We start from the raw sequence: 23,050 nt of genomic DNA, 5'->3' as shown, positions 1-23,050 counted from the left end.
CTTCTGGGGTACAATTCCTTATCATTTTGGTAGCACACAGTAGACAAATAGAAATGCCTGAGAGATGATTGACAGAGACGAAGAAACTGAAAAAAGATGGCCTACATTCTCATTTAGGAGGTTTTTCTAATCTTGTTCTTTATTTACCAATATATTTCAACTGACCACCAGGAAATTTTGGACTAGAAATGAGCTTTTCAGTTGCATATTACAGAAACCCAATTCTGGTAAGGTGAAAAGTACAAAGAAAAACTGGCTTAACTGGGAACACTTAGAGGAGAAATAGTTTCAAAACTGGTGCACCAAGGAAAACAAGCACACAGATTGTAAAGATGAAGAGACTAAACTTGAATTATTTGTTCTAAAACAATGGGTTAATTAATACCAGGACTCACACCATCTGCCTTTCTCTCTTATTTTAGTAGAGGAAAATATATTTCAGAAAATTTAACTAAATAAAATGGAAACTTATTGTGAAATTTATGGTAAAGATATTTTAGTGGAAATATTTTTTTATATTTTAAAGTCGTCTCATCTTTTATTCCATTCTATTTAATCTTCAGTTTAGCAAATAAATTTCAAAAGGTATTTTTAAGATTAGTGGAAATTTTTGACACAGGTATTTGAAAAGGCATGATAGTATTTCAATTTCTGGGATTTATTGTGCACTATGATATTTATGAATGGCAAATGTATCTTTAAGAGTTTGTCTTTCCATTTTAATAGGCACTGCTTTATGTGAAAGAAAATTTCAAAATTAAAGTATTCATTAATAAACTGTAAGTGACTTGGCACATGCCTAAAATCCCAGAGATTCAGGAGCTGAGGCAGGAGAATTGCAAGTTTGAGAATAGCCTGGGCAACTTGAAGAGAACCTGTCTGAAAATTTAAAAAATAAATGAATAAAAAGTGCTGGGAATGTAGCTTAGTGGTAGAATGCCCTGAGATTCAAGTCCCAGTACAACAAAATAAATAAAGAAATAACACAAGTTGGTTTCTTTCTATATGAGTTCTCCCTACATAGAGCCAAAATGGCTGAAGGGAACCCTAGACTTTCATTATCACAGGTTAGTACTCCAGCATCCAATGCAGTATTCCTATGGAAGACTGACTAGCTCTGCTAGGGACACATATGAATTCCTGAACCAATCTCCAAAGCAAGAGGATCAGGTACTGAGATCAGCTCAGCTTATCAAAAGCATACCCCTCTAGTGACTGGAGGAGGTCAAAGGGGTAGAATAATGTGATTGACAGCTCCACCATAAACATATGGGTGGATAAGAAGTGATTTCTCAAAGATGATAGAAGCTGTACTCCACCGGTAAAAGTGTGTTGCCAAGAATCCTTAGTAAAACATAAAAAAAGAATAATTTCTTAAATGTCATAAAAACAAGTTAATTGTTATATGAAAATGTTTCATCTAAGGATTAACATGCGCATTGACAAGTGTATATTAAAGAGAAATAAAAGTTATCATTGAATACACACCTAAATACCAGAATGTTCTATCTGATATTTTTGTATTCTTGTTTAGACATCATGATTTGAAAAAAAAAAAAGTCTAACAATTTAAATCTTAGAAGTAATGAAAATACCCAACTGATTGTATTGTATTTGGTTCATTTTTATATTGCAGGACTTTAAACATACCTTCACTGAATATGGAAATTGCTTTACTTTTAATCATGCTGAAAGTATCCAAGGAAAGAGAAAAGTGAGTGTCTCTGGAAGAGGCTTAAGCCTGCTCTTCGATGTCAATCAGGTATTGAATTTTCTTCAACCTAGCCAGGATTCCAAACAAATAAAGGACATGGGTTAAAAAAAAAAAAAAAAGTATTTTACTCTGTCAAATATCTCCTAATCTTTGGACATTATTTCGGTTTTTGTCTGTTTAGCCCAAGGTCCCCTGAGTTCTATATAACTATTGACTTAGAGATTAAAAAGACAAAATTTTGAGGTATAATCTCAAGATTTCGAGTTGTCCTACTTATCTCTGTTAATGTGGCTCCAAGAATTGTTCTTGCAACAAAGTAAGGAAATCAGAGATTTCTAAGTTGCATGTATGTAGTTAATTTAAGATAACTATATATGCATTTAAGAAATAATTTGGTAAGATTTTCAAGTAGTATGTTCTAGAAAGGAACCGTATATAAACATTTGATAAACCATAGAATCCATATCTAGAAAATTAATAAGAAAATAATTGCTCTACATATATTATAGACCAAACTTTGTCCAAATATAGCTTTGGGAAAATTATAGTTGGACAAAGAAATTTTTTGAATCTAGACCTAGGAAGCAGGTATTCAGACTCTTAAGAAATGCATTGGTGATGTTTTCAAGAGCTGGTATAGCTCCAATCATGGTTAATTCTCACTTTCTATCTTGTAGAATCTCTTCCACTATTACACATTTAGAGGTACTATACTCTGTAGATTCATAAATGAGGATTATGAAATGCTTATACTTTAAGAATTCAGAATCATGCAATTAATTAATGGCAAAGATGACAAATAAACCTGGTCTCCTTGAATCCCACCAAATCACATTATTCCCTAATTGACATGAATGAGGCCATTGGCTACTTTCATTTTATTTTAGTTTTGGTATTGAGAATTGAATCCAGGATATGTAATACTGTGCAAAATCCCTAGTTCCTTTTTTGCTTTTAAATTTTATTTTGAGACAGGATCTGTCTAAGATGCTTAGGTATTCACTAAGTTACTGAGGCTAGCTTTGAATTTGTGATCCTCCTGCCTCAGCCTCCTTTTAAAGAATTTCTGTTAAGGTACTTTTACTTTGTGTATCCCATTGAAGATATTTTTATTTATGTCAAAATACGACATTGTACACCATAATGCCCCTTCCTACCCATACTGGTGTGTGTGCATACACACACACACACACACACACACACACACACATATATATATATTTGACTAATATTATATATATATGAATAATATATATGTTTGACTAATATTATATATAGGACATATATATGTCACTTATATGTGTATTTGATCAATATTTTCAAGTCATTTAAACATTAGCCCTGAGGTCAGTTCAAATATTAATTACAAATTTTATGACCTAAAATTTTCCACATATTTTCAAAATGCAAATAAAATATACATATTCAATTCTATGTTCTACAAGTAATCAGCATTGAGATATTTTTCCAGACTAGCCACTTAACTCTTTTTTAGAGGTTACAACAGGCCCAGGAGATCCAGGATTCTGTGTTGTAAATAGAATATTAAGAACGTTTATTAAAGGTAAATGCATAAGCAGTTATTTACCAAAAAAAAAAAAAAAATCATCAATTCTCAAGTTTATTCTTGGTACTTATAGCCTAAAAGTACAACTAACGACAAAGTCACTGAAAGTTTCATCTTAAATTTCTTTATGGGGCAGAGGATTTATATCAAACTAGCACTGGTGTCAACCTTCACTGTTATGGGAAAATAAATTTGAATTTTGAATAAGGACAGGGACTTTAATTGCAAAAAGAATGACAAATGACTCTCTAAAACACATGAATCAAAGAAAACAACCAAGCAGGAAGCAATGAAAGGCAGCTGGGGAGGAGAGGAGAAGAGGAAACCAGATTGCTGGCAGTTATTTCATCTAGAGTGAAAAGTGGAAAAATACAGAGGCTGGGAGCTGTGTTTCAGACATTGAAAGTACGTCCTAGGCATTTAATTTCTGTACCTTTTATGTAGAGGAGATTGAATTGCAATATGAAACAATTGATTTCAGGTAAGTTCAATGCCATCATGAGATCTGATGAATCTCCAGCTGTGTAGAACTGATCTAATTACTCTGCAATATGAGAGCACATGTATTTTCATTTCAGGAAGAATTTACTGATTACCCGGGCCTGGGTTTTGCCGATGCTGGGATCATCTTTGTTATTCACTCACCCAGGAAAGAGCCACAGTTTGTTGGCTTAGGGTTGTATTCCCCCGTGGGAATGCACGCACAGGTGACAATCCGCCAGCTGAAGGTAAAGATGGGACCGGAGAATGCATTGGTTATGGAAATAGTGCTTTTCACTAGAAATCCTTTTCTTTTGTGCTTTTAAACCATGGTGGGACATTTCAAAGTTTTAATTACAAAAATAGTTTTAATGGAGAAAAATACACAGTAAAAGCAGTGAATTCACCTATACAACATAAGAGAAAACTGGGAAGCCGAGCTAAACCACGGTGACTGAATTTCACTGGAAATTAAGAATGAGGATAGACCCAAGCTGCTGAACCATGCATGTGTTCTCATTTGAACTATGTGGGAAGGAGGAAATGAAAGAGACAGAGCAGGCAATCTTGGCATTGGGGCTGGTCTGCCAGGTTTCCATTTTCCAGCCAATTATGCTCATTCATTTCCTAAATTATCTTCATGAATTTGCATTCCCTCCCTGTTGCTATTGAGGAAGGTAATATTTCCCTTTTATAGGTATGTGAAGTTTAAGTGAAGTAACAAAGAAAAATTAACTTTATTGACTGGTATATAATAGGTGTTCAATAAAGCCTTTATTATTTGTGATTTTGATTTTTTGGTTGAGCTGATTGATATACTAACATAACATTTACATAAATTATTCTTTTTCCTTATATGAGTAATTTTTGGAATGATGAATCTGTCTGATCTTATAGATTAGCATTTGAGAAAAATGCTGGAAGGTCATTGTTATCCTTTACTTCAGGGACATTCAGGTTAATTGGGTAACCAAAATAGGCAAATATACTCAATTCAAAAACATCATGGAGCTCTGAAAAAATTTTAAAAGTGTCTGGCCTCGTACAGTGGTGCATGCCTATAAACAGAGCGGTTTGGGAGGCTGAGTCAAGAGGATGGCAAGTTCAAAGTCAGCCTCGGCAACTTAGGGAGGCCCTAAGTAACTTAGTGCCACCCTATCTCAAAATAAAAAATAAAAAGGGCTGAGGCTGTGGCTCAGTAGTTAAGTGCCCCTGAGTTCAGGTTTAATACCCAGCATCTGCCCTTCCCACAAACAAGAGTCTGCCGTTCTCTCTGATGGAAGATGGGTGGAATGACTGAGATAAATCTCCTGTGCCTCAGGTGTTAATTTTAATCTTAAGACAGTTCACCAAGAATACCCTTGGGGAGAATGCAATCCCAACATCAAGCTCCAGAATTTTCCCTACTACAGCACTTATGGTTGTTTGAAGGAATGCAAAGCACAGCACATAGAAAAGCAGTGTGGATGTTTGCCTTTCCTGCTTCCAGGTAAATAGTGACATTTCCTCCCTTACTCAATTATACTTACTTAATTTGAAACATAGGATATCAATGTGTCATTATATTGTTTTCCGTTTTGGTGAAATTCTATGCTGGAAAATGTCATCTCAACTGATAAATTTGAAATCCTGGAGTCATTGCAGAGATTTCGGGAAAAGAAAATTGTGTTACCAGGGTGGGTCCTAAATTCTTATCCCAAAGGTAAAAGTTGGATGCCCTCAAATACTTAAAACTATACATCAAGGTTTTCTTAGTGTGAAAGAGACATAAAGTCATATATGTTGTGTTTCTGACTGTGAAGATTTCTTTGAGAGGGTGAAAGTAGCTTCACATCTCCTTTGCATACTATTGGAAGCGCTTCCAGGATCGGGGATATGAGGCAGGCCTTGAAGTGGGCCGAGGAGCAGACTGGATCCGATTAAATCCAAACTAAGCAGAGCATCTCGGCCTCACAGTTTCTCATCTAGGAGATCCTGACTAAGTCATGTAACCTCTGTGCTCATAAAATGGGGAGAATATTGTTCCGCCTTGCAGGGTTGTTTCTAGGATGGACTAAGCATGTAAGTGGTTTAAAAAGTGGCTGACAGAATAGAATATAGTCTAGTAATGTTGGGCATTTTCATTCAGTTTTTTTCATCCTCCTGCCACAGGATCGTCAGGGAGATGTGGGCTGGATTTGGGCCTCACCTGTTTGGCTATACCAGTTTGCCATTATGATCTCTTCCCCTTCCTCTCCACCCGCCTTCTTCTCACACACACACACAAAGACTTACACTAATTACTCTTCTGACAAGACAATCTAACTGGTGAACTTTTCCAGGGACTTCAAATTATCATTTCCTTCTTTCTAGAATGTAGATGAATGATCTCTGGATGCCCCCCCCACCATAAAAACAACAAACAAACAAACAAAAACCTGCCACCCTATCAAACTTCTGGCTCTGATTTGCCTTTCCCAATTATATTGAAAAAGTTACTAGAGACGAGTCTGAATGGATTCATGCTGTGTAATGCTTGCATCTTAAAATTTATTATGTTTTATAAAATACAAACTGAATAATTAATATGGATCAGAAACTAGGAAAGATGCTACATAAAACAGAGCATGACATCTGCATGAACAGTAGGATATATCAATTATTTCCAGGACTAGCATGTTCTTTGGCTAAATCCTCACACATCCCTGCCTACACTTACAGAAGAGGAAACTGAGACTTATAAAGTGAATTATCTAAAGTAACACCACTAACAATTTGAAGAAACACAACCCCAAATCAGATGGGTGGAAAGTTGAAATTATATATTTTTTTTATACTGCTGCCTCTAAAACATACACCTCTTTGTATTCCATTGTAATTTGGGAAACTGATTAGCTTATAGTGTGATGCCTGTTATATTTAAATGTGACTTAAAAGAGCATCTTTTTGTGACTTCTGGCTGCTCTAGGTCTTCTGAGATATGAGATATGAGTTGTTTCATTGTCTCTTCTAATGGAAGAAATATTCTTGTGAGAATTAAGGAACAATTTGGAAAAATGAGACTTTTTACTGACAATGTCAGAAGCAGATTTTTCTTCTGTTTTTCACTTCTGGCAGTTCTTTCACAAAGAATACTTTGGTGCTATGAGGCAAGCATTTCACAAATTGTCCACAAATTCTAAGTGGATAATATCCTGATTTTCGGGGCTATTGAACAAATACTGTGGCTAACCCTGGAGATCACAAGGGTTATAGCAACAGAAAAATATTCTATTAAAGTTCAGTGACTAAGGATTTAGAAGCATACAGGGAATGAAACTCAGCTTGAATGTATCTTGATTTTGTTTTTTGTCTCAAGATCCACAGAAGCTGCTTATCAAATATTGGTACTTATCTGCCTCCATCCTACCCCTAGAAAGAGAGCCCATCATGTTAGTGTGTGTGTGTGTGTGTGTGTGTGTGTGTGTGTGTGTGTGTGTGTGTTTGTCAGGGAGATGAAGGACCAAGGGAGATGATAAGTCTGAAAGCAATTTTAAATTAAAAAGCTACTTAAAAATAGCTACTTTAAAAGTACTTAAAATATTGGTTCCACTTAAAGGTTTTAGAGTTGTATAGACAAATGGAAAGAAATAAGAAATTATACTTCCTCTCAATATAAACTTTCATAGGATCCTAACATTTTTTTCATACTCACATTCAAAAATATAAATGTCCATATGCATGGATGGAAGGGTGGATGAAGGAGGGATGTCAGTATGAGATGTATTTTTGCAGTAGGGTGTTTATTTTATAAAATACAAAGTTTTAGGACTTGGGTATAGCTTAGGGGTTGGGCTTAAGGTATTGGGCTCAATTGCCAGCACCCACCTAAAAGAATTAAATGTATTAAACGTATATTACACTTGTTTTTTAAGGAAATGGGATAGAATGTGACCTACAAAAATACTACAACTGTGTTTCTCCTATGCTTGGTAAGTTGCTTAATTTTTTTGTTTAATTTCAGGATTTATATTAAAGTTACTTAGAGTAATATGATACATAAAATCATAGTTTGGATAGCACAGAAATGAAACATAGAACAGACAATAACAGGGAATTTTTTTAAATGATCTTAAACAATTTACATAGACAATAAAAACAAAAACAAAAACCAAACAAACTAAATACCTCTGATTCCAAGACATGTCTCACTGAAATATACACAGTATCAAAGTAACAGTATCAGTGTTCTGGCTTTTATTTCCAAATCTTTATGTTGTTTTTCAATTTTTGTTCTTTTTAAATTATAAAATAGACTTACTTTTTTTCCTTATTACATAAATAAAATATTTGTTGTGAATAGTTTAAATATTACCAAATAGAAAATAAATTATGTAGGGGCTGGAGATACAGCTCAGTTGGTAGAGTGCCTGACTTGTATGCACAAGGCTCTGGGTTCAAACCCCACCACCAAAAAAAAAAAAAAAAAAAAAAAAAAATTAAAGCTCTATTACTTCAAGAATTATTCTGAGAATCATCTCTTCATTTATTCATTTTATTATATGTTCAGGTTACATATGAAATTTTTATATAAATGGAATCACAACTGCACATGCTCTATATATTAGGAACAGAATCTTCTTAAGTAGCCTTTTGCTTTGCTTACATACCTGTTTTAACTTCCAGCCAATGTTAACATTGATATGTTTTCTGCCATAACTTTCTCCACATATATTCACATTTATGACCTTAAATCATTGGTTGTTTTATTAAATGGAATCCTAATACATATCCTTTTATGAAAGCGCGTTTTTCTAATGCATTATGGAAGTATCTCCAGGATAGCTGGAATAGATTTAACAGCTTCTTTTAAGTGGTTGTAAAATATTTCAAGATATCAGTTTGAATACAAAGGATCTTATATTTTTCTATAACTCACAAGCTAGTTGTGCAAAAACAGCATTGATGACCAAAAGAGTTGAAATTATGTTACCAGTCTTTCATCCCATCCCTGATGGAGGCTGGAGGGAGAGCTGATGGTGGCTGATGTGTATATGGGGTTACTTCATGCAAGATTTTCTATAGGGACTGTTGTGGGATAACAGGGTCACAAGTGGTGTGTGTGTGTGTATGTGTGTGTGTAAGTGTATGTGTGAGCATGTAAGTGTGTCAGAATGTATTAGTATATTGAGTATGAGTATGTGAATGATAGTGTAAGGGTATGCATGTGCATGTATGTGTGAGTGTGTAAATGAATGTATAATGAGAGTGTGAGTGTATATGAGTGTAAGAAAAGAATGGTGATTTTTACTAGTAATCTTAAAGAATAAGAGGATGTATGCGTAATTACACACTAAAGGAGCGTCAGTGTTAAAGAGTGGAAAACAAGTCCAAAGGTGTCCACTGATCGAGGGGTTTTGGTGAACAGCAGGTTCATGAGAACAAAGGTTTTCTTCATTAAAACCAAAAGGAAAACAAGAATCGGAGTAGAGACAGGTGAGGAACAGTAAGAAGGTGCCTGGGAGGTGATACAAAGGAAACACCTCCTCCAGAACATTTTACCTCCAGACACATGTGCATCTGTGACTTGGTGGAACTAAAGGAGGACAGAAGAGAATCTAGTGGCTGATTGAAAATTACTAGTCCACAGAAATAACACTCCAAACATCAGCAGCACTCATTAGATTTTGAAACAAGATCATTTCATTATGTTGAAATAAGATGAATTCGGTTTAAATTCAAGTCATTGGCTTTCAAGGGTTATATTTGAAAGTTCCTCTCAAAGTGTAAATGTCACACAAAAAAACTTTTTCATCCCTCTCTCATCCAAATAGCTGATATTTTATGAAATAGGCCCAGACATTTGCTGGAAAGAATCTATTTCTAATAAAGATTCCAGTGACTCAATAAATTCAAAGATAGCAAATCTTTATGTTCTGTCTTCTTTGCGGCATGAATAGTAAATGCAAACATCATTTGTTAAGAAAGTAGTGATAAAATCTGTAATCCCTTTAAAAAAAATAAAAGTGAAATCACTTCGGACTGGGGACATAGCTCAGTGGTACAGCACTTGCCTAGCATGCCTAAGGTTCTGGTTCCAAACTCCAGTAATGGAAAAAATTATATATGATATGTATACATATAAATAAACTTATATATATATATAAACTTTTATATATACAAACTATATGTATAAGCTTATATATATAAACTTTTTTATATTATTTATTTAAAAAGTTTTGTTCTCCCCATTGTGAAATATTCTTCCCTAATACCCTGTCCTGATTTGCGTTTCAGACCATATTGAATTTAAGGGATTATGTACCATGGGAACCCATAATTCTAGCTGTCCTGTTTCTTGTGAAGAAACTGAATACCCTGCTACCATTTCTTATTCCACTTTTCCAAGTCAAAAAGCTTTAAAATATCTTTCCAAGAAGTTGAATAAAAGCCAGGAATATATCAGGTAATCTTATTAGTCTCATCAATTATTCATTTCTTTCTTCTTTGAAAACTTTAGAAGTCTCAGGAAATAAAATGCTGATCAATCAAGGGAGAGGGTAGCTTATGGAATTGAATTAATAATTTAATTAATAATAAGTATAGACATTTAACATTAGGTAAGATCATGTCTTTCATCTCCTTACTTTAATTGTGTGAAAATAAAATGATAATAGCTGGAAGCATTTGCTCAGTCTGTTATTTCCATGGAACCAGTACTTTTCAGTCTTCTGTCCTCTCTTGGTCCCCTTAGCTGTACCAAATCATGCAATCATGTACCAGGATCTGCTTGTTGGAGTCTTTTAGGTATTATAGGATCACACCTGCTTTGCCCCAACTGGGAAATAAGAATGCTGACTAACATCAATTCGTGCTCGAAAATATGACCATTTCTACCATTACATTTTATAGTTTGACTCTCCTAATAACTGTGTAAAGTAGGTTGGAACAGAAAAATTACTATTCTCATTTCACAAAGGAGGAAATTTAAGCACACTGTATTTTAAGTAACTGATCTATCATGATAGTCAATGGCACAGAAAGCAATTATGCTTGAAAACTTTGACTCTGATGCTCATGTCTTTTTCAGATTCTCAATTCTAATTCCCCTTATTAACTAAATATTAAATTCTCCTATTATACATGTTGCTCTTAGAAATTATAAATGAAATTTCCTAAGAATTTCTTGCTTTTTTTTTAAACAGAGGAAATTTAACATTTTTCCCCTTTCTTATTTATATTTTTTAGTCCTAGACCTGAAACAACAATAATTTAATATTTGCTATTTATAATTATATCTATGAAAATAAGTATATTAATTAATTTAAACTTGATTTGTATTTGCACAGTCAAGTAACTAACTTTGAAAGCATGTTTTGATTTATCTTTACCTTGGAATTTATTCTAATTATAATTTCAAAAGTTCAACCACGTAAGCAGACAATAAAATGATCTTTACAAATCAGGAATAAAAATGTATTTGCATCAAGACAGTGTTCCTGGGGTATGATTTCAAACAATAGATTAAATGACGAAGAGGTAGAAAATTTGCGGTTAGTCTTTACATATAGTGCTGCCTCCAATACAGATATCTTTTTCTATTTCATTTTAATATGGGGAACTGGTTCATTTGGAGTATTATGCCTGTTTTATTTAAATATGTCTTAGAAGAGCACTTTGTATGACTTTCAACTATTAGAGATCTCCTGAGTTTCAAAATTATTTAATTCGCAAGGAATGTAGGCATGATTTTGGAGACATAATGGTAAATCAGAAAAGAAATCCATGCCTTCAACAAGATGATACTAGAGAATACTGTTTTTTCCCTCCTGAACTCATATTATTATGAATAGTTCTCCAATTAATCCTACCATGAGTGGCTTGTAGGGACCTCAGTGGTTGTATAATAGAGGCTGTTATACAGGACTAAGGCAGATAGAGAGCAAAGGTGTGGGTCTCAGGGCTTGCCCAGATCCTGTACAGAGATAGTTAGAAGTGACACATGTAATTAAGAAATGTGTTTGTGTACTATTAGCTGAAATCAAAGAGTAGTAAATCAGGAAACACATGCAATTTCTCAGGAGAGAAAACCTGAAATCTTAGCAGCAATATGATTCAAAAAGAAGCAATCTCTAATTTAATCATGAAGCCTCTATGGGGCAGAAATCAACCCCAGACTATGGCAGTTCCAGGGTCTCTTGGGGCAGCTGCTGAGCCCCCCCATCATGAAGGGAAGAAGTTCAGCTTCACAGAAACGTGCAGTGTGGAGGTGACTACAGTGGTAAATTTGACTGAAATAAAGTTGATTTCATCAGTTGTACAAGTGAAGTTTTAATGTTTTTCTATGTTAACAAATTTTGAAATTAAAATTATATGAAACCAACCTATGCAAAACCTGTTCACTCCTTTTAACACAGCATGTTCAAGTACCTGAAAGCATTTCCTCAGCATTTGGTAATACAATAAATACTCATTTTTATTTGTTCTCTTTGCCCCTTTTAAGATTCAGATTTTATTTTATAATTCTGCCATTCCTAAGACAAACAAATGTTATTGGACTTAATTGAATAAAGTCACTACCACCAGGAGGCACAGATTTGGTGAGACCAAAATTACTGTTCAAATCAGTTGCCTGAGAGAAGTTGAGTAAATATCATAGTACTTTTATGGGAGAGGAATTTATCTTCTTTCAGAAACACAGATGGGTAATGATTAAAAATGATCATGGATGTTGTGCTTGAGAAATTAAAGTAATATTATCTGGGTACATGCAAATTAGAGCACAATGGAGGACAAAATGATTGGAATATTACTGAAATTTCTGAACTTCCAAGACAACTTTATTATTTGTTTCACTTTAGCAACTGCTTTATTATTTGTAAACATTACTACACCCCCTGATTATCTCTTTAAATATTGCACATTCTCCTGTTACCCATGGTTAAACCAATGGAAATTAAGTACACATATTAATGATGCATTTTGAATTAAGTGTATTTAGGAATATTGATTAAAACCTGTAAACAATAGGGAGTGATTTACAGCCACACTCCTTAGATAAAGAACATGACATAATCTCAGGAATCATTACCAAAAGGATGCATTCTAAGTGATAACTATCAGCCATCTGAAAATCACAAGGTGGTTGGTTTCCAGTTCTGCTTATCACACAGAGAAGTTAATTTTTATCCATTCATATATTGGTTTCATCTTTAACTTGTTACCTTTTACCATTTTTACAAATATAAATGAGCACCTGTTATGTGCTAGGATTCAAGGGATATTCTAGGCATAAAGAATATGTCAGTATAAGAAGCATAAAGAATGCTGCCTTGTTGTGCCTGATTCCCCTGGGGTGGAAATGGACATGAAGGGCTTGTACTCACATTAGATGGCACTAGGTGCTGTGGCAGGAGAGACAGTAGAAACTGGTCTAGGGAAGCCGAAGTCAGAGAAGGCCGTTCTTAGGGTTGTGGATCATGCAGGAAAGACCTTCCTGAGAAGTGACAGTTGAGCAAAAACCTGAAGCAGTGGTTCTCCAAGGTCCTTGGAGGAGTTTCACTAGAAGTACATGGGAAGCTTCAGTGCAGGGGCTAGGTTGAGCCAAAGTGTCATGATCCAGCAGTTGCAGAAGTATGTTTCCATTAACATGTAATGAACAGAGCGTGTATATTTGCTGAGGTAGGTTACCTTAAGTTGGAAGCAGAAGAACCAGTCAAAAGCTGAGACAATAATCCATGTGAGAGACTAAGGATGCTTGGGCAATGAGTGGGTTGTGAACTGGTGGGACACCAGATATACTTTGAAGAAGAGACCAAACTGGATTTCCTGTTGAATCAGCTATGGTGTTTGAAACTAAACATAAATGGGAAAGATATCAAGAGTGTAAATTGGAATATATTAAATTATTAGGCATACAAGTTGAAAAACAGGAAGCATTTCAATGTGTTAATGAAGTTCAAGGTAGTCTTTTGCAAAAGAGAGTGAGGGCCTCCAAATATAAAGAGCTGTCATTTGCAAATAGTGTTTAGCCACTCTGGTCACCTGTAAGGATTTCCAGAGGACATTAAGAAAACAGAATCTTTGCTCAACTATAACAATGACAAAAAGTCAATAACATTTATGGATCACTCATCATATGCCAGGTTCTTTGTCCATTCTGCATGTACATTAATTTCTCCCCAACACAACTCAAGTTCAGCTCAAACTCCTTACCACTGATGAGAAAACCAATTTTTACTTGGGTAAAAATGTGATTTCTCCAGGATCACATAAGTCACAAAGGAAAAAAAAAAAAAAAAAACAGGTTTTTTGAATTAAAACTAAATATACATGTAAATATTTGTAAATAGTTTAACCTACTCAGTACATGTTTACATTTAATGTCCTTTTCTGGTATCTCAGGAATGAGGCATGAATTGTGGGGTCTGGAAAAATATTTTCCCCAAATTCCAACAAGACCAAAGTGCCTTTCACATGCTAATTGGAATTAATGATGAATTAGACATGCAGTGTCTAATTCAACATTAAATAGCATCTGAATTGAAATGAGTGCTACTGTTGTCAGATGAGGAATAAAGGTAGAGCTGCCAGTCTTGAGCTGCATTAATTCTGTTTTAATCCCCAGGGAGAATCTTGTGAACATTGAAATAAACTATGGTGACTTAAACTATAAGATAACTCAGCAACAGAAGGCAGTGAGTGTGTCTGAGTTACTTGGTAAGTGTTATTTAGATCTTCCTCTATTTTCTATTTTCCTTTTATATTTATGGCTTGGCTTATCAATGAAGGAGACACAATTAATAGTGCTTGTCATTTTGCCTGCTTTTTAAATCCAACATTTTTGCACTCCCTAGAAACACTGCAAGTTGACCTCAAAGGCTTTGATAAAGAAATGGCTGATGCTCACTATCTCGTACTTATATTTATATTTTACTCTCTTGATGGACAATCCTGTCATCAAGGGGTTGTTACAGTGTTTTAGCAGGTGGGATTCAGCCACCTCATACCCCCCACATGGAGTTTCTCCCCAGGGAGGGTTAAAAAGAACTTGAGCAAGGAAAAATGGTCATTTAGTTGACAACCACTGCTCATTCTCTTTCATGGTACTGTCCCTAATGAACATACTTGCTGACTTCCTAGATCCCATTGCCTTTTAGAGGAAGCCACATAGGAGACAGAAGACAGCATTAGAGTCAGGCAAAATGACAGCACGTGGATCTAGCAGCTGATAGGAAGTTTACGGAACTCTCCAAAGCTCATGAAGTATAGAAGCCTATACTTCATGACCACGCTTTACAAAATTGGCAGGACCCTGAGAATGACTCATGGCAACAAAATAATGATTAATAAAGTGATGTGTTTAAAAAGGCAGTTGTTTAAATTGTCAAATTCACTGAGACAAAAAGTAAAAGGGTGATTGACAGGGACTGGAGGAAGCTAGAGTTACTGGCTCTTCAAACAGTTTTCAATGGGGAAAATGAAAACGTTTTAGAAATGCATGTTGCTGATGGGTGTTAAAAATGTGAATGTACTTAGTGCCACAAAACTGTACATTTAAAAACGATTAAATGATAAATTTTATGATATGGATATTTAACCACAATAAAAAGCACAAACAATAAAAATAAACACAAATTTAAAGACATTTGAAAAGGCAGTGCTGTGTTGATATATTTTAGTTCAATGAAATATTATGTATGCCTAAAAAGAAATAAAGTTTGGGCTCTTAAAGTCCCAGTTGCTTGGAAATTAATTTTCTAGGAAACTCAAATGCCATCTGGTTGTCTCATTACTTTAAATTTCTCACATAAAATTGAATTTGAAATTATTTAGGAAACTTTAAGAATTTACCTAGACTTCCTATCTTCCAAAGTCTGAGTTAGAAATTTGGAAACAGATTTTATGTTTACCTTATTTGTCCATTTAAAGGTGATTTGTATGAATACTATTGTTGCATGAAACTAGTTGCTATTATTTTATTTGTACCATATTTTAAGATAATACAATTAATCTATCTTCATATAATAGCAGTTATGGTTAATTTATTTGTTTCAAATAATTTCACTTCTAACAATGTTTAATTTTCTTTCTATAAAAACACATAACAAATTCTGAATTGGTTTTGATTACAGCAGATCTTGGCGGTCAGCTGGGCCTGTTTTGTGGAGCCAGTGTGATCACAATTATAGAAATTATTGAATATTTATTCACCAATTTCTATTGGATATGCATTTTCTTTTTGCTGAAGATACCTGAAATGACTCAGCGGGCTCCTGCATCTCAGAATCATCTGGGGAATAAAAATCGGATAGAAGAGTGCTAATGTTCAGTTAGAATAAAAGTCTTTCTTTTTTTTCTTCTCATTACCTTCAGATTTTTCACGGCTAATTCATTGTTATGATCCTTTATGCTATCATTTTGAGAGCTCAATAAAAGTCATTGAAGATATCTATTTATATATATATTTCTATTTATTTTGTTTATAGATATAAAAGAAAAAGGATTGTCCACTTTTTTTTGCTTAAATGATTAAGGGGTAAATAACTTGACTGGAAACAATAAAATGGAAGGACTATTTAGAGAAGGTATTCATCTTCAACTTGCTACAGTACTCAGCATTCAAATAATTCCTCAGATTTTTAAATATATGTATATTACCTCTTTAAGGACTGATGAAAGAACCCAGGGAGTTTGTATTTTGAAAGGCAAGACTACAACTCTTACCTACAGAAAAATGGAAGTACTTTCTGAAGATTTTAAAATATTGTGAGTACAAAAGACCTTAGGTTTACAACACAATTATCAGCAGTAAGTCCCCAGGGATACAACCCTGAACCAAACATCAGCACATGTCACGACAAAGATGAAGCCCCTTATGCAATGCACCTGTTAAGAAAAGACAGGTTCTATCGTAACCTGAAGCTGTCAATGGCCTGCTTGATGGTTGCCATGTATGAATATAAACCTATATATATCTATATATAAATATATATAGATATCTATATATAGATATAGATATCTATAAAGATTTGAGTCAACTAACAGGAGGAAAATGTCTGACAGAAAAAAAAGAAGAGTTACACAACTGGAATAAGAAATAGCAAAAACAAATGGAACTTTTGAGACAGTTGAAAAGGAATGATATACAAACAGAAAATTGAAAAGATAGTTAAAACTCACTCAGTGACACTTCATTGTTACTATTTGTTTTTCTTGCAAGAAAGGAAGAAATTTCATCTTAACTTGGGCAATTATTTAATCTAAATGGACACACCATGTTCAGTCAATTTACCATCCTTGGATGTATTTAAATCTAATGGTACCAAAGCAGAACAGGGCGAAAGGCTTTAGAAACTGGAGCTGTATATGTCAAGATCCTAAGTGGTCTCAGGACCCCCAGAAATAGCTTTTCATGTGCTGGAATCAATCTGGGTGATTGTGAAGGTCCTCATTTGGTGCAATCAATTAAAATTGAGTGAAAATTGAAATTGCCCTAATTAAGTCTTTACGCCAATATGGCAAGACCCTTACTGGCTTTGCTTATTCACTGGAAAGTATTACAACTAACAAGCAACTACAGCTTGAACAGGAAGATAGCAAAAGATACCTTGTGGCCTCAGCTATACTTAAGCCCAAACATAAAATGCATTTGTTATACAGAGAGAGGGCTTTATTATTACTGGCTTATAATCCTAATTAGGTCAATTTCACTCTTCACTCAGTTTTAATTGCTCACGTTAAATAAGGATCTTCACAACTGCCTGCAATGATTCTAGCATATTAGGAACTATTCCTGTAAGTTGTGAAATTGCTTAAATCTTCGTCATGAATTCTTCATTGCTATAAAGTGTGCATCTCATCTCTAATCACAAAATCTTCCCATTTCTCCTGGATATTTTCTCCTGTTTCTCATGTCCTCTCATACCCACTGCTGCTATCTAATTCCCATCTGGAATTTGAAAACAATCCCTTGGAACTCTACCTTACCCCTCAACAATTTATAACGTGCTGGAATAAGTTTTTAAAATTTTCCTGTATGATGACTGATGACATTTCTCTTATTCCTTGGCTTTAAACTTCCTATCATCTTTTATAAACTATCCATTTTGTTTATTCAGGATCATCTTTTACCTCTTTCCCAACATACTTACTCAGACCCAGTTCTTTCTCATCTCATGAATTTATCATGGCAATATGCTCCTTAATAGTTGGTCTCATTTCTCCCCTTTTCAGCTATATTTTTCCCTTTCATGGAGATACCTCCACTTGCTGATTTTGATGCCATCCCTGATAAATTTCTCCCAATTTTTTCCATCCCAATTTAATTCCTTTTGGTCTAAACATAATAAGGCATTTAATTGCTACTAAGCATTTTTTCTTAAACTTATTTAAATATTGTAAAAATCATTTGGATGCAATTGAATACATTTTTACTTAGGGATTAACAGAAAGTTGGATACATACAATTTATACTTTCTCTTCTTAGTTATTGATTATTTAAAAAAATTGGAAGATTCAAGAAAATAACAAAATGAATAGTTATGTACTCACCCTTCCGATGTAACCATTTTTGTGTTTTGCCTTATTTCCTTCAGATTTTTCATGTATAAAATCATTCTATGCATATCAATCTGAAATTTTCTCTTCAATGTCATGTTTACAGTGTATTCATGCTAACCCATACAGGTATAGTTTACTACCTTATTGCACAAAATTGCCTCAATAAATATGCCTCAATAAATAAATAAATAAATTTCTCAATAAAAATTGCCTCAACCAATAAATATTTATTTACTCATCTCCCGTACTCATATATATTTATAAAGTCTCAAATTTTCATCTCTAGCAAAAATACTGAAATGAAACTGTGTACTTTTCTGCGTGGTTATATACCCAGAAGTCAAATTGCTAACATTTTTTAGTTATCTGCATCTTCATCTTGACTATATATTACCCAATTTTCTTTGACATAGGTATACCAATTTATGCAACCAATATTGGCATAGAATTCAGATTAATCCATTATCTTATGAGATTTTCAAGGCTATTTTTTTGCCAATCCAATTTGTATACATTGACATTTTTGCTATAAGAATTCACAGGGCATTGTTGAATGGCAGAATGAAATTTGAGATGTCCTAGGCAACAGGTAATTGTAGAAAAGTACAGAGAAGCTGCAGCTAAAAAATGAGTTGGTATTCCAATAGCTTCGATCGAATTCAGAGTATAGTAAAACTGCCACAGAAGTTGTAATGCCAAAAGAGTGAACAGAGTTGACAAGAGTCCCACTATAAGCTCTGTCCACTTTAACATGAGGCAAGATTATACTGTTTAGCTTGTGGGTAGGTATTGGCCAATCCACCTAATATAGACTTTGGCCAGGTTCTTGGATTATTTCACTGCAATGTGAGAAAAGCCATCAGGATGAATGTCATGCATTCTGGGAGAAAAAGAATTTTCCACAGCAGAATTAATTCCAGAAAAGTGTTGGCAAATGATCTGTGCTCTTCACTATTCTTCTGTGGATTACAGGAGTTTCTGAAATTAATTTTTGTATAATAAATAGAGAAGAAGAAGCTATATTCAGAGAAAGGAATAAACATTTTAAATTATTCAGAAAATTTATACATGATATGGGTCAGCAAGGAATGAATGGCTGCCTTTGCAAAAGATACCTAATATAGGGACTGTTGTTTTTTTGTTGTTCATCTTAATAAGCAATCCCATTATTAAATTCTGGAAGACTGTTAGAGTTTCATTACTACCTTGAAGACATAACTATTGCTGGTATGTAAGTTACTACCTTTAGGCTTAATGAGAAAGTTTTCTTCTGGGACTTTGGAAAAATCAATGTCTATCTTCAAAATCAGGATAAGGATGGGGAATGGAAAGAACAGAAATCACATGAGAAGGAATTTGTATCTTTATGTCCCACTAAAGTAATGTTTACCATATTATGCTGAGTTATAAGTGGGAGTTAGGGTAAGTAAGAAAAAAATCATGTACAACTAAAGTTGCTCACTAATTTCCATAATTAATTCAAGTACCCCATAACGGTTGGTACCCAGCAATTTTATAAAAATCCATTATTGTATCATTTATTATATGCCTTTGTTAACTAAATGCCTGTAGAAGGAAGACTGTAAGTAAAAAAGTAACTCATGGAAAATTTTAATGACATTTAAAATTTTCATAAGTTAACAAACCACCGCATACCATTCATTTACATATGGTATTGTCAATGACTATTAAGATGTCCTTAATACATTTATATGTTTTTCTAAGTCACTAGAAGAGTTTTTGACTTTAATAAAAACAAGTCAAGCTCTTTTTCATAATATCTGGTAGGTTATTAACTGTGTGAGTTCGACCTGAATATTTCCTTCCCAGTCACTGGCTATGAGGAACTTACTGAGTGAATGATAAACTCAAACTTCATACTTTTTAGGAGAAGCATATGGCCACGGAAGTTGCTGCTGATTCTTTGGGTGAAGAACAGAAGGGTTATGTGTTCAAATCCATGGTGGGAATGACAGACAGGTTTTCCCCATGAATTGATTGTCTTGACCTGTGGCTGTGTCTGCCTGCCATTGAGGAAGGGGTTTTCCTGTTAAGGATCAAGGAGAACTGGGGAGAGAAATTGCAAATCTTTTCAGGGTTGCATTGTGCACACAAAACAGATCTTTCTCAATGTGGTTACCGTGTAAAAACGAGAGAACATTTCTAAAGAACACTACTCTGTCTTGTAGCCTGTGACCCTCAAAAGTTAGCAGAATCCGCAAACTTTTCAATCTACATCTGCCTATATGTTGTATGAAAACCTCGAAACAGGGAAAATAAGAAACCCAGAACCAAAGCAAGGAAGATTCAGTGTCTTGTTTCGTGGTGTCTTGCAACACAATCACCAACACATTACTCTGAAGAAACAGTGTAAGAAAAATAAGGAACATGCTATAGCATATGCAAAACCTTTGGCCAAGAGAATGAAGGAAACCAAAGAAAAATACCAGAAACAGATTGCCAAAAAGAGATTCAGGCTGTCCTCTCCGAGAGAGCTTCTACTTCTAAATATGAATTGAGTCAAAAGTAAAAACCTTTTTAAGATATATAAATTTAAAAAATCAGACAACCTCTAAAAGTTTTAAATAAATAAAATTAAGTAAAAACACATTTCGACTATATGTTCCTTATTTAGCTGAGTCCCAGGAGTTCTTGCTTTCAAAGGAAATGTACTATGTGGTTCTTTCTCCTAAATTAGAATCCTCACATAGAAAAATATTTTTTAAAAGAAAAATAAAACCAAAGAAAACCAACACATGATTAAGTTTCAGAATATTTATTGCAAAACAGCAAATGTTCAAAGATGATGAAATGACTCCAGTTGTTGAAGTACTTGAAAGAGTTAAATCCTGAAGATCAGTTTTTCAAACTTAGATAAACATTAGAGGGAGGACTACAAGAACTTAATAACAAATGTTAGCAGCTGCACATAACATATATTTGTATATTGTTTATTTGTATAGTGTGTTTGCAGAACAGCGAGGAGATTAGCTTTGAGGAAGTAGAAGGGAAATTAATTTGGGGAGTTGGAAATCCTTTTGGACTAAAAGGGAATGATCAGATTATGGAAATCCTTGAATTATTATGTGTGATCTTCACATTACAGCAAATCGAGAAAAAGCCAGGTAGTTTATTGAATGAGGTACTTAGATTATGGGTGATGCCAGAAAGGAAAAATAGGCAATATGTGTCCAAGCATTGGCAAAGAATATGGAATATGCGGATTCTCATGCATTGATGATAGTAATGTCCACAGATACAGCATCTGGAGGTCAATATGCCTGAAGGTTAATTTGCCAGTACTTAGGCAAATTAAATATACACATAATTAGGATCTGGCAGTTTTAACCTTGGAAAACACACACACACACACACACACACACACACACACACACACACACACACAGCCCTGGAACTTGGTGAAAAGATACTCTAGAAGAAACTGAAATGAGGAGTCACTTGGCAGGCACTTTATTTCCTGTGATTGAGGATAACCAAGCTTGTTTATAAACTTGAGAATAAGAGGAGAATACTAGCTTTTCATCTTTTTTTTTTGTATTTTGTACATCTATTATCTTCTGACACTTCTGACAAAATCCTTTAGGTCTTCTATGATTCTGTTAAAAAATACAATTTGGTATTGATCATAGATGTGCATATGTATGCCAGGGGAAGGATGTTCAAATAAATAATCTGTAGTCAGCATGAGGAACTGACCACCAAGTGGAAAACACAGATGCTTTACGTGTTAAAGAAATAACTTATTTTTCTCCTCCAAATGATTCTCCAGTATCTGGGAAGGACCTCTGATAATTGTGAACTCCTATTGTGTGGCAAGGCTCTCTGTTGGATGCTTGAGCCTTTAAGTGGATGTGCAGTCCAGACCCATCTATTTTTAGGGTCTATTGGAAGAGAAGACAAGAATTCATCAAAATTATATAGAGAATGTATAATATGTCACAATATGTTCTACTCTCATTATATACAAAAAGAACAAATAAAGACAATATTCAGAGAGAAGAATGGCAATGGTATTATACTCAGGTACTCTAGGGACAGAGTGAGAAATAAGGAAATTTTCATACATATTTATGGGACACCTTGTTAGAATAATTAGGAGAAAACCCAAAACAAACTAGACAAAAAATGCTTCTTTGGTCAGAAGTCCCTACACAGTAAGATTAAAATGCTAGTCAATGGTGGCAAAGTGCAGAAGACCAAGTTGATCATCTTCATGGAAGATGCTCTCCACACTCTTAACAGAGCTTCATTGAATGGGACAGAAAATGCTGTTGTTTCCCTACTTCTATTGCCAATCAGAGTTCACATTTGGGGGTTGACTCTCAGTTTAAAAACATCAGAATCCATTGGGTTTTCAGGCGGAAGAATGCAAGTCTTTTATACGTACAGGGGCCGGTTAGTGTTGAGATATCATTCCTACTGCATATCATGTGGATTGTCTTGTGCTAGCCCTTAGGATTGCTGTCATGTGATACACATCCAGTTTCATCATGTTCTTCTCTAGTTTTGCTTTGATTCCTGCCTTTGCCCTGAACCTCTAAATTCTGTTCTTCAGTGCTAGTCATAAGATCTAGGACAAAGCCACCTGCCCTATCTTCTCCAAACTCCTTGCTCACTTGCCTGACTAGAACTTTTGCCACCTGAAATATAGTCATCTGATATCAAGACCCACTAGGCATTTACTACTGCTTGCTTGCTTCAGATTTAAGAGATTTAACATATGGTTGGAATCCTGAGCTCTGGTATCC

At 34.5% G+C, this 23,050-nt stretch overlaps 1 protein-coding gene across 1 annotated transcript in view; it reads left to right on the top strand.

The window, feature by feature from the left end:
• Positions 1-16,044, top strand: part of LOC306669205 (cathepsin O-like) — a gene marked incomplete at its 3' end in the record, with an annotated part of 108,652 nt that extends 92,608 nt beyond the window's left edge. Inside the window, exons 10-16 of the mRNA XM_079153092.1 lie at positions 1,637-1,762; positions 3,860-4,009; positions 5,103-5,250; positions 7,655-7,711; positions 10,017-10,185; positions 14,347-14,438; positions 15,854-16,044. Coding sequence (XP_079009218.1) covers positions 1,637-1,762; positions 3,860-4,009; positions 5,103-5,250; positions 7,655-7,711; positions 10,017-10,185; positions 14,347-14,438; positions 15,854-16,044 — 933 coding nt within the window. The remainder of the gene's footprint in view (positions 1-1,636; positions 1,763-3,859; positions 4,010-5,102; positions 5,251-7,654; positions 7,712-10,016; positions 10,186-14,346; positions 14,439-15,853) is intronic.
• Positions 16,045-23,050: the final 7,006 nt, after the last annotated feature.

This window comes from Sciurus vulgaris (assembly GCF_902686455.1).
Source record: "Sciurus vulgaris genome assembly, chromosome: 9".
Taxonomy (NCBI): domain Eukaryota; kingdom Metazoa; phylum Chordata; class Mammalia; order Rodentia; family Sciuridae; genus Sciurus; species Sciurus vulgaris.
The sequence above is the reverse complement of the archived record's forward strand: the minus strand, read 5'-3'. Positions and strand labels throughout refer to the sequence as shown.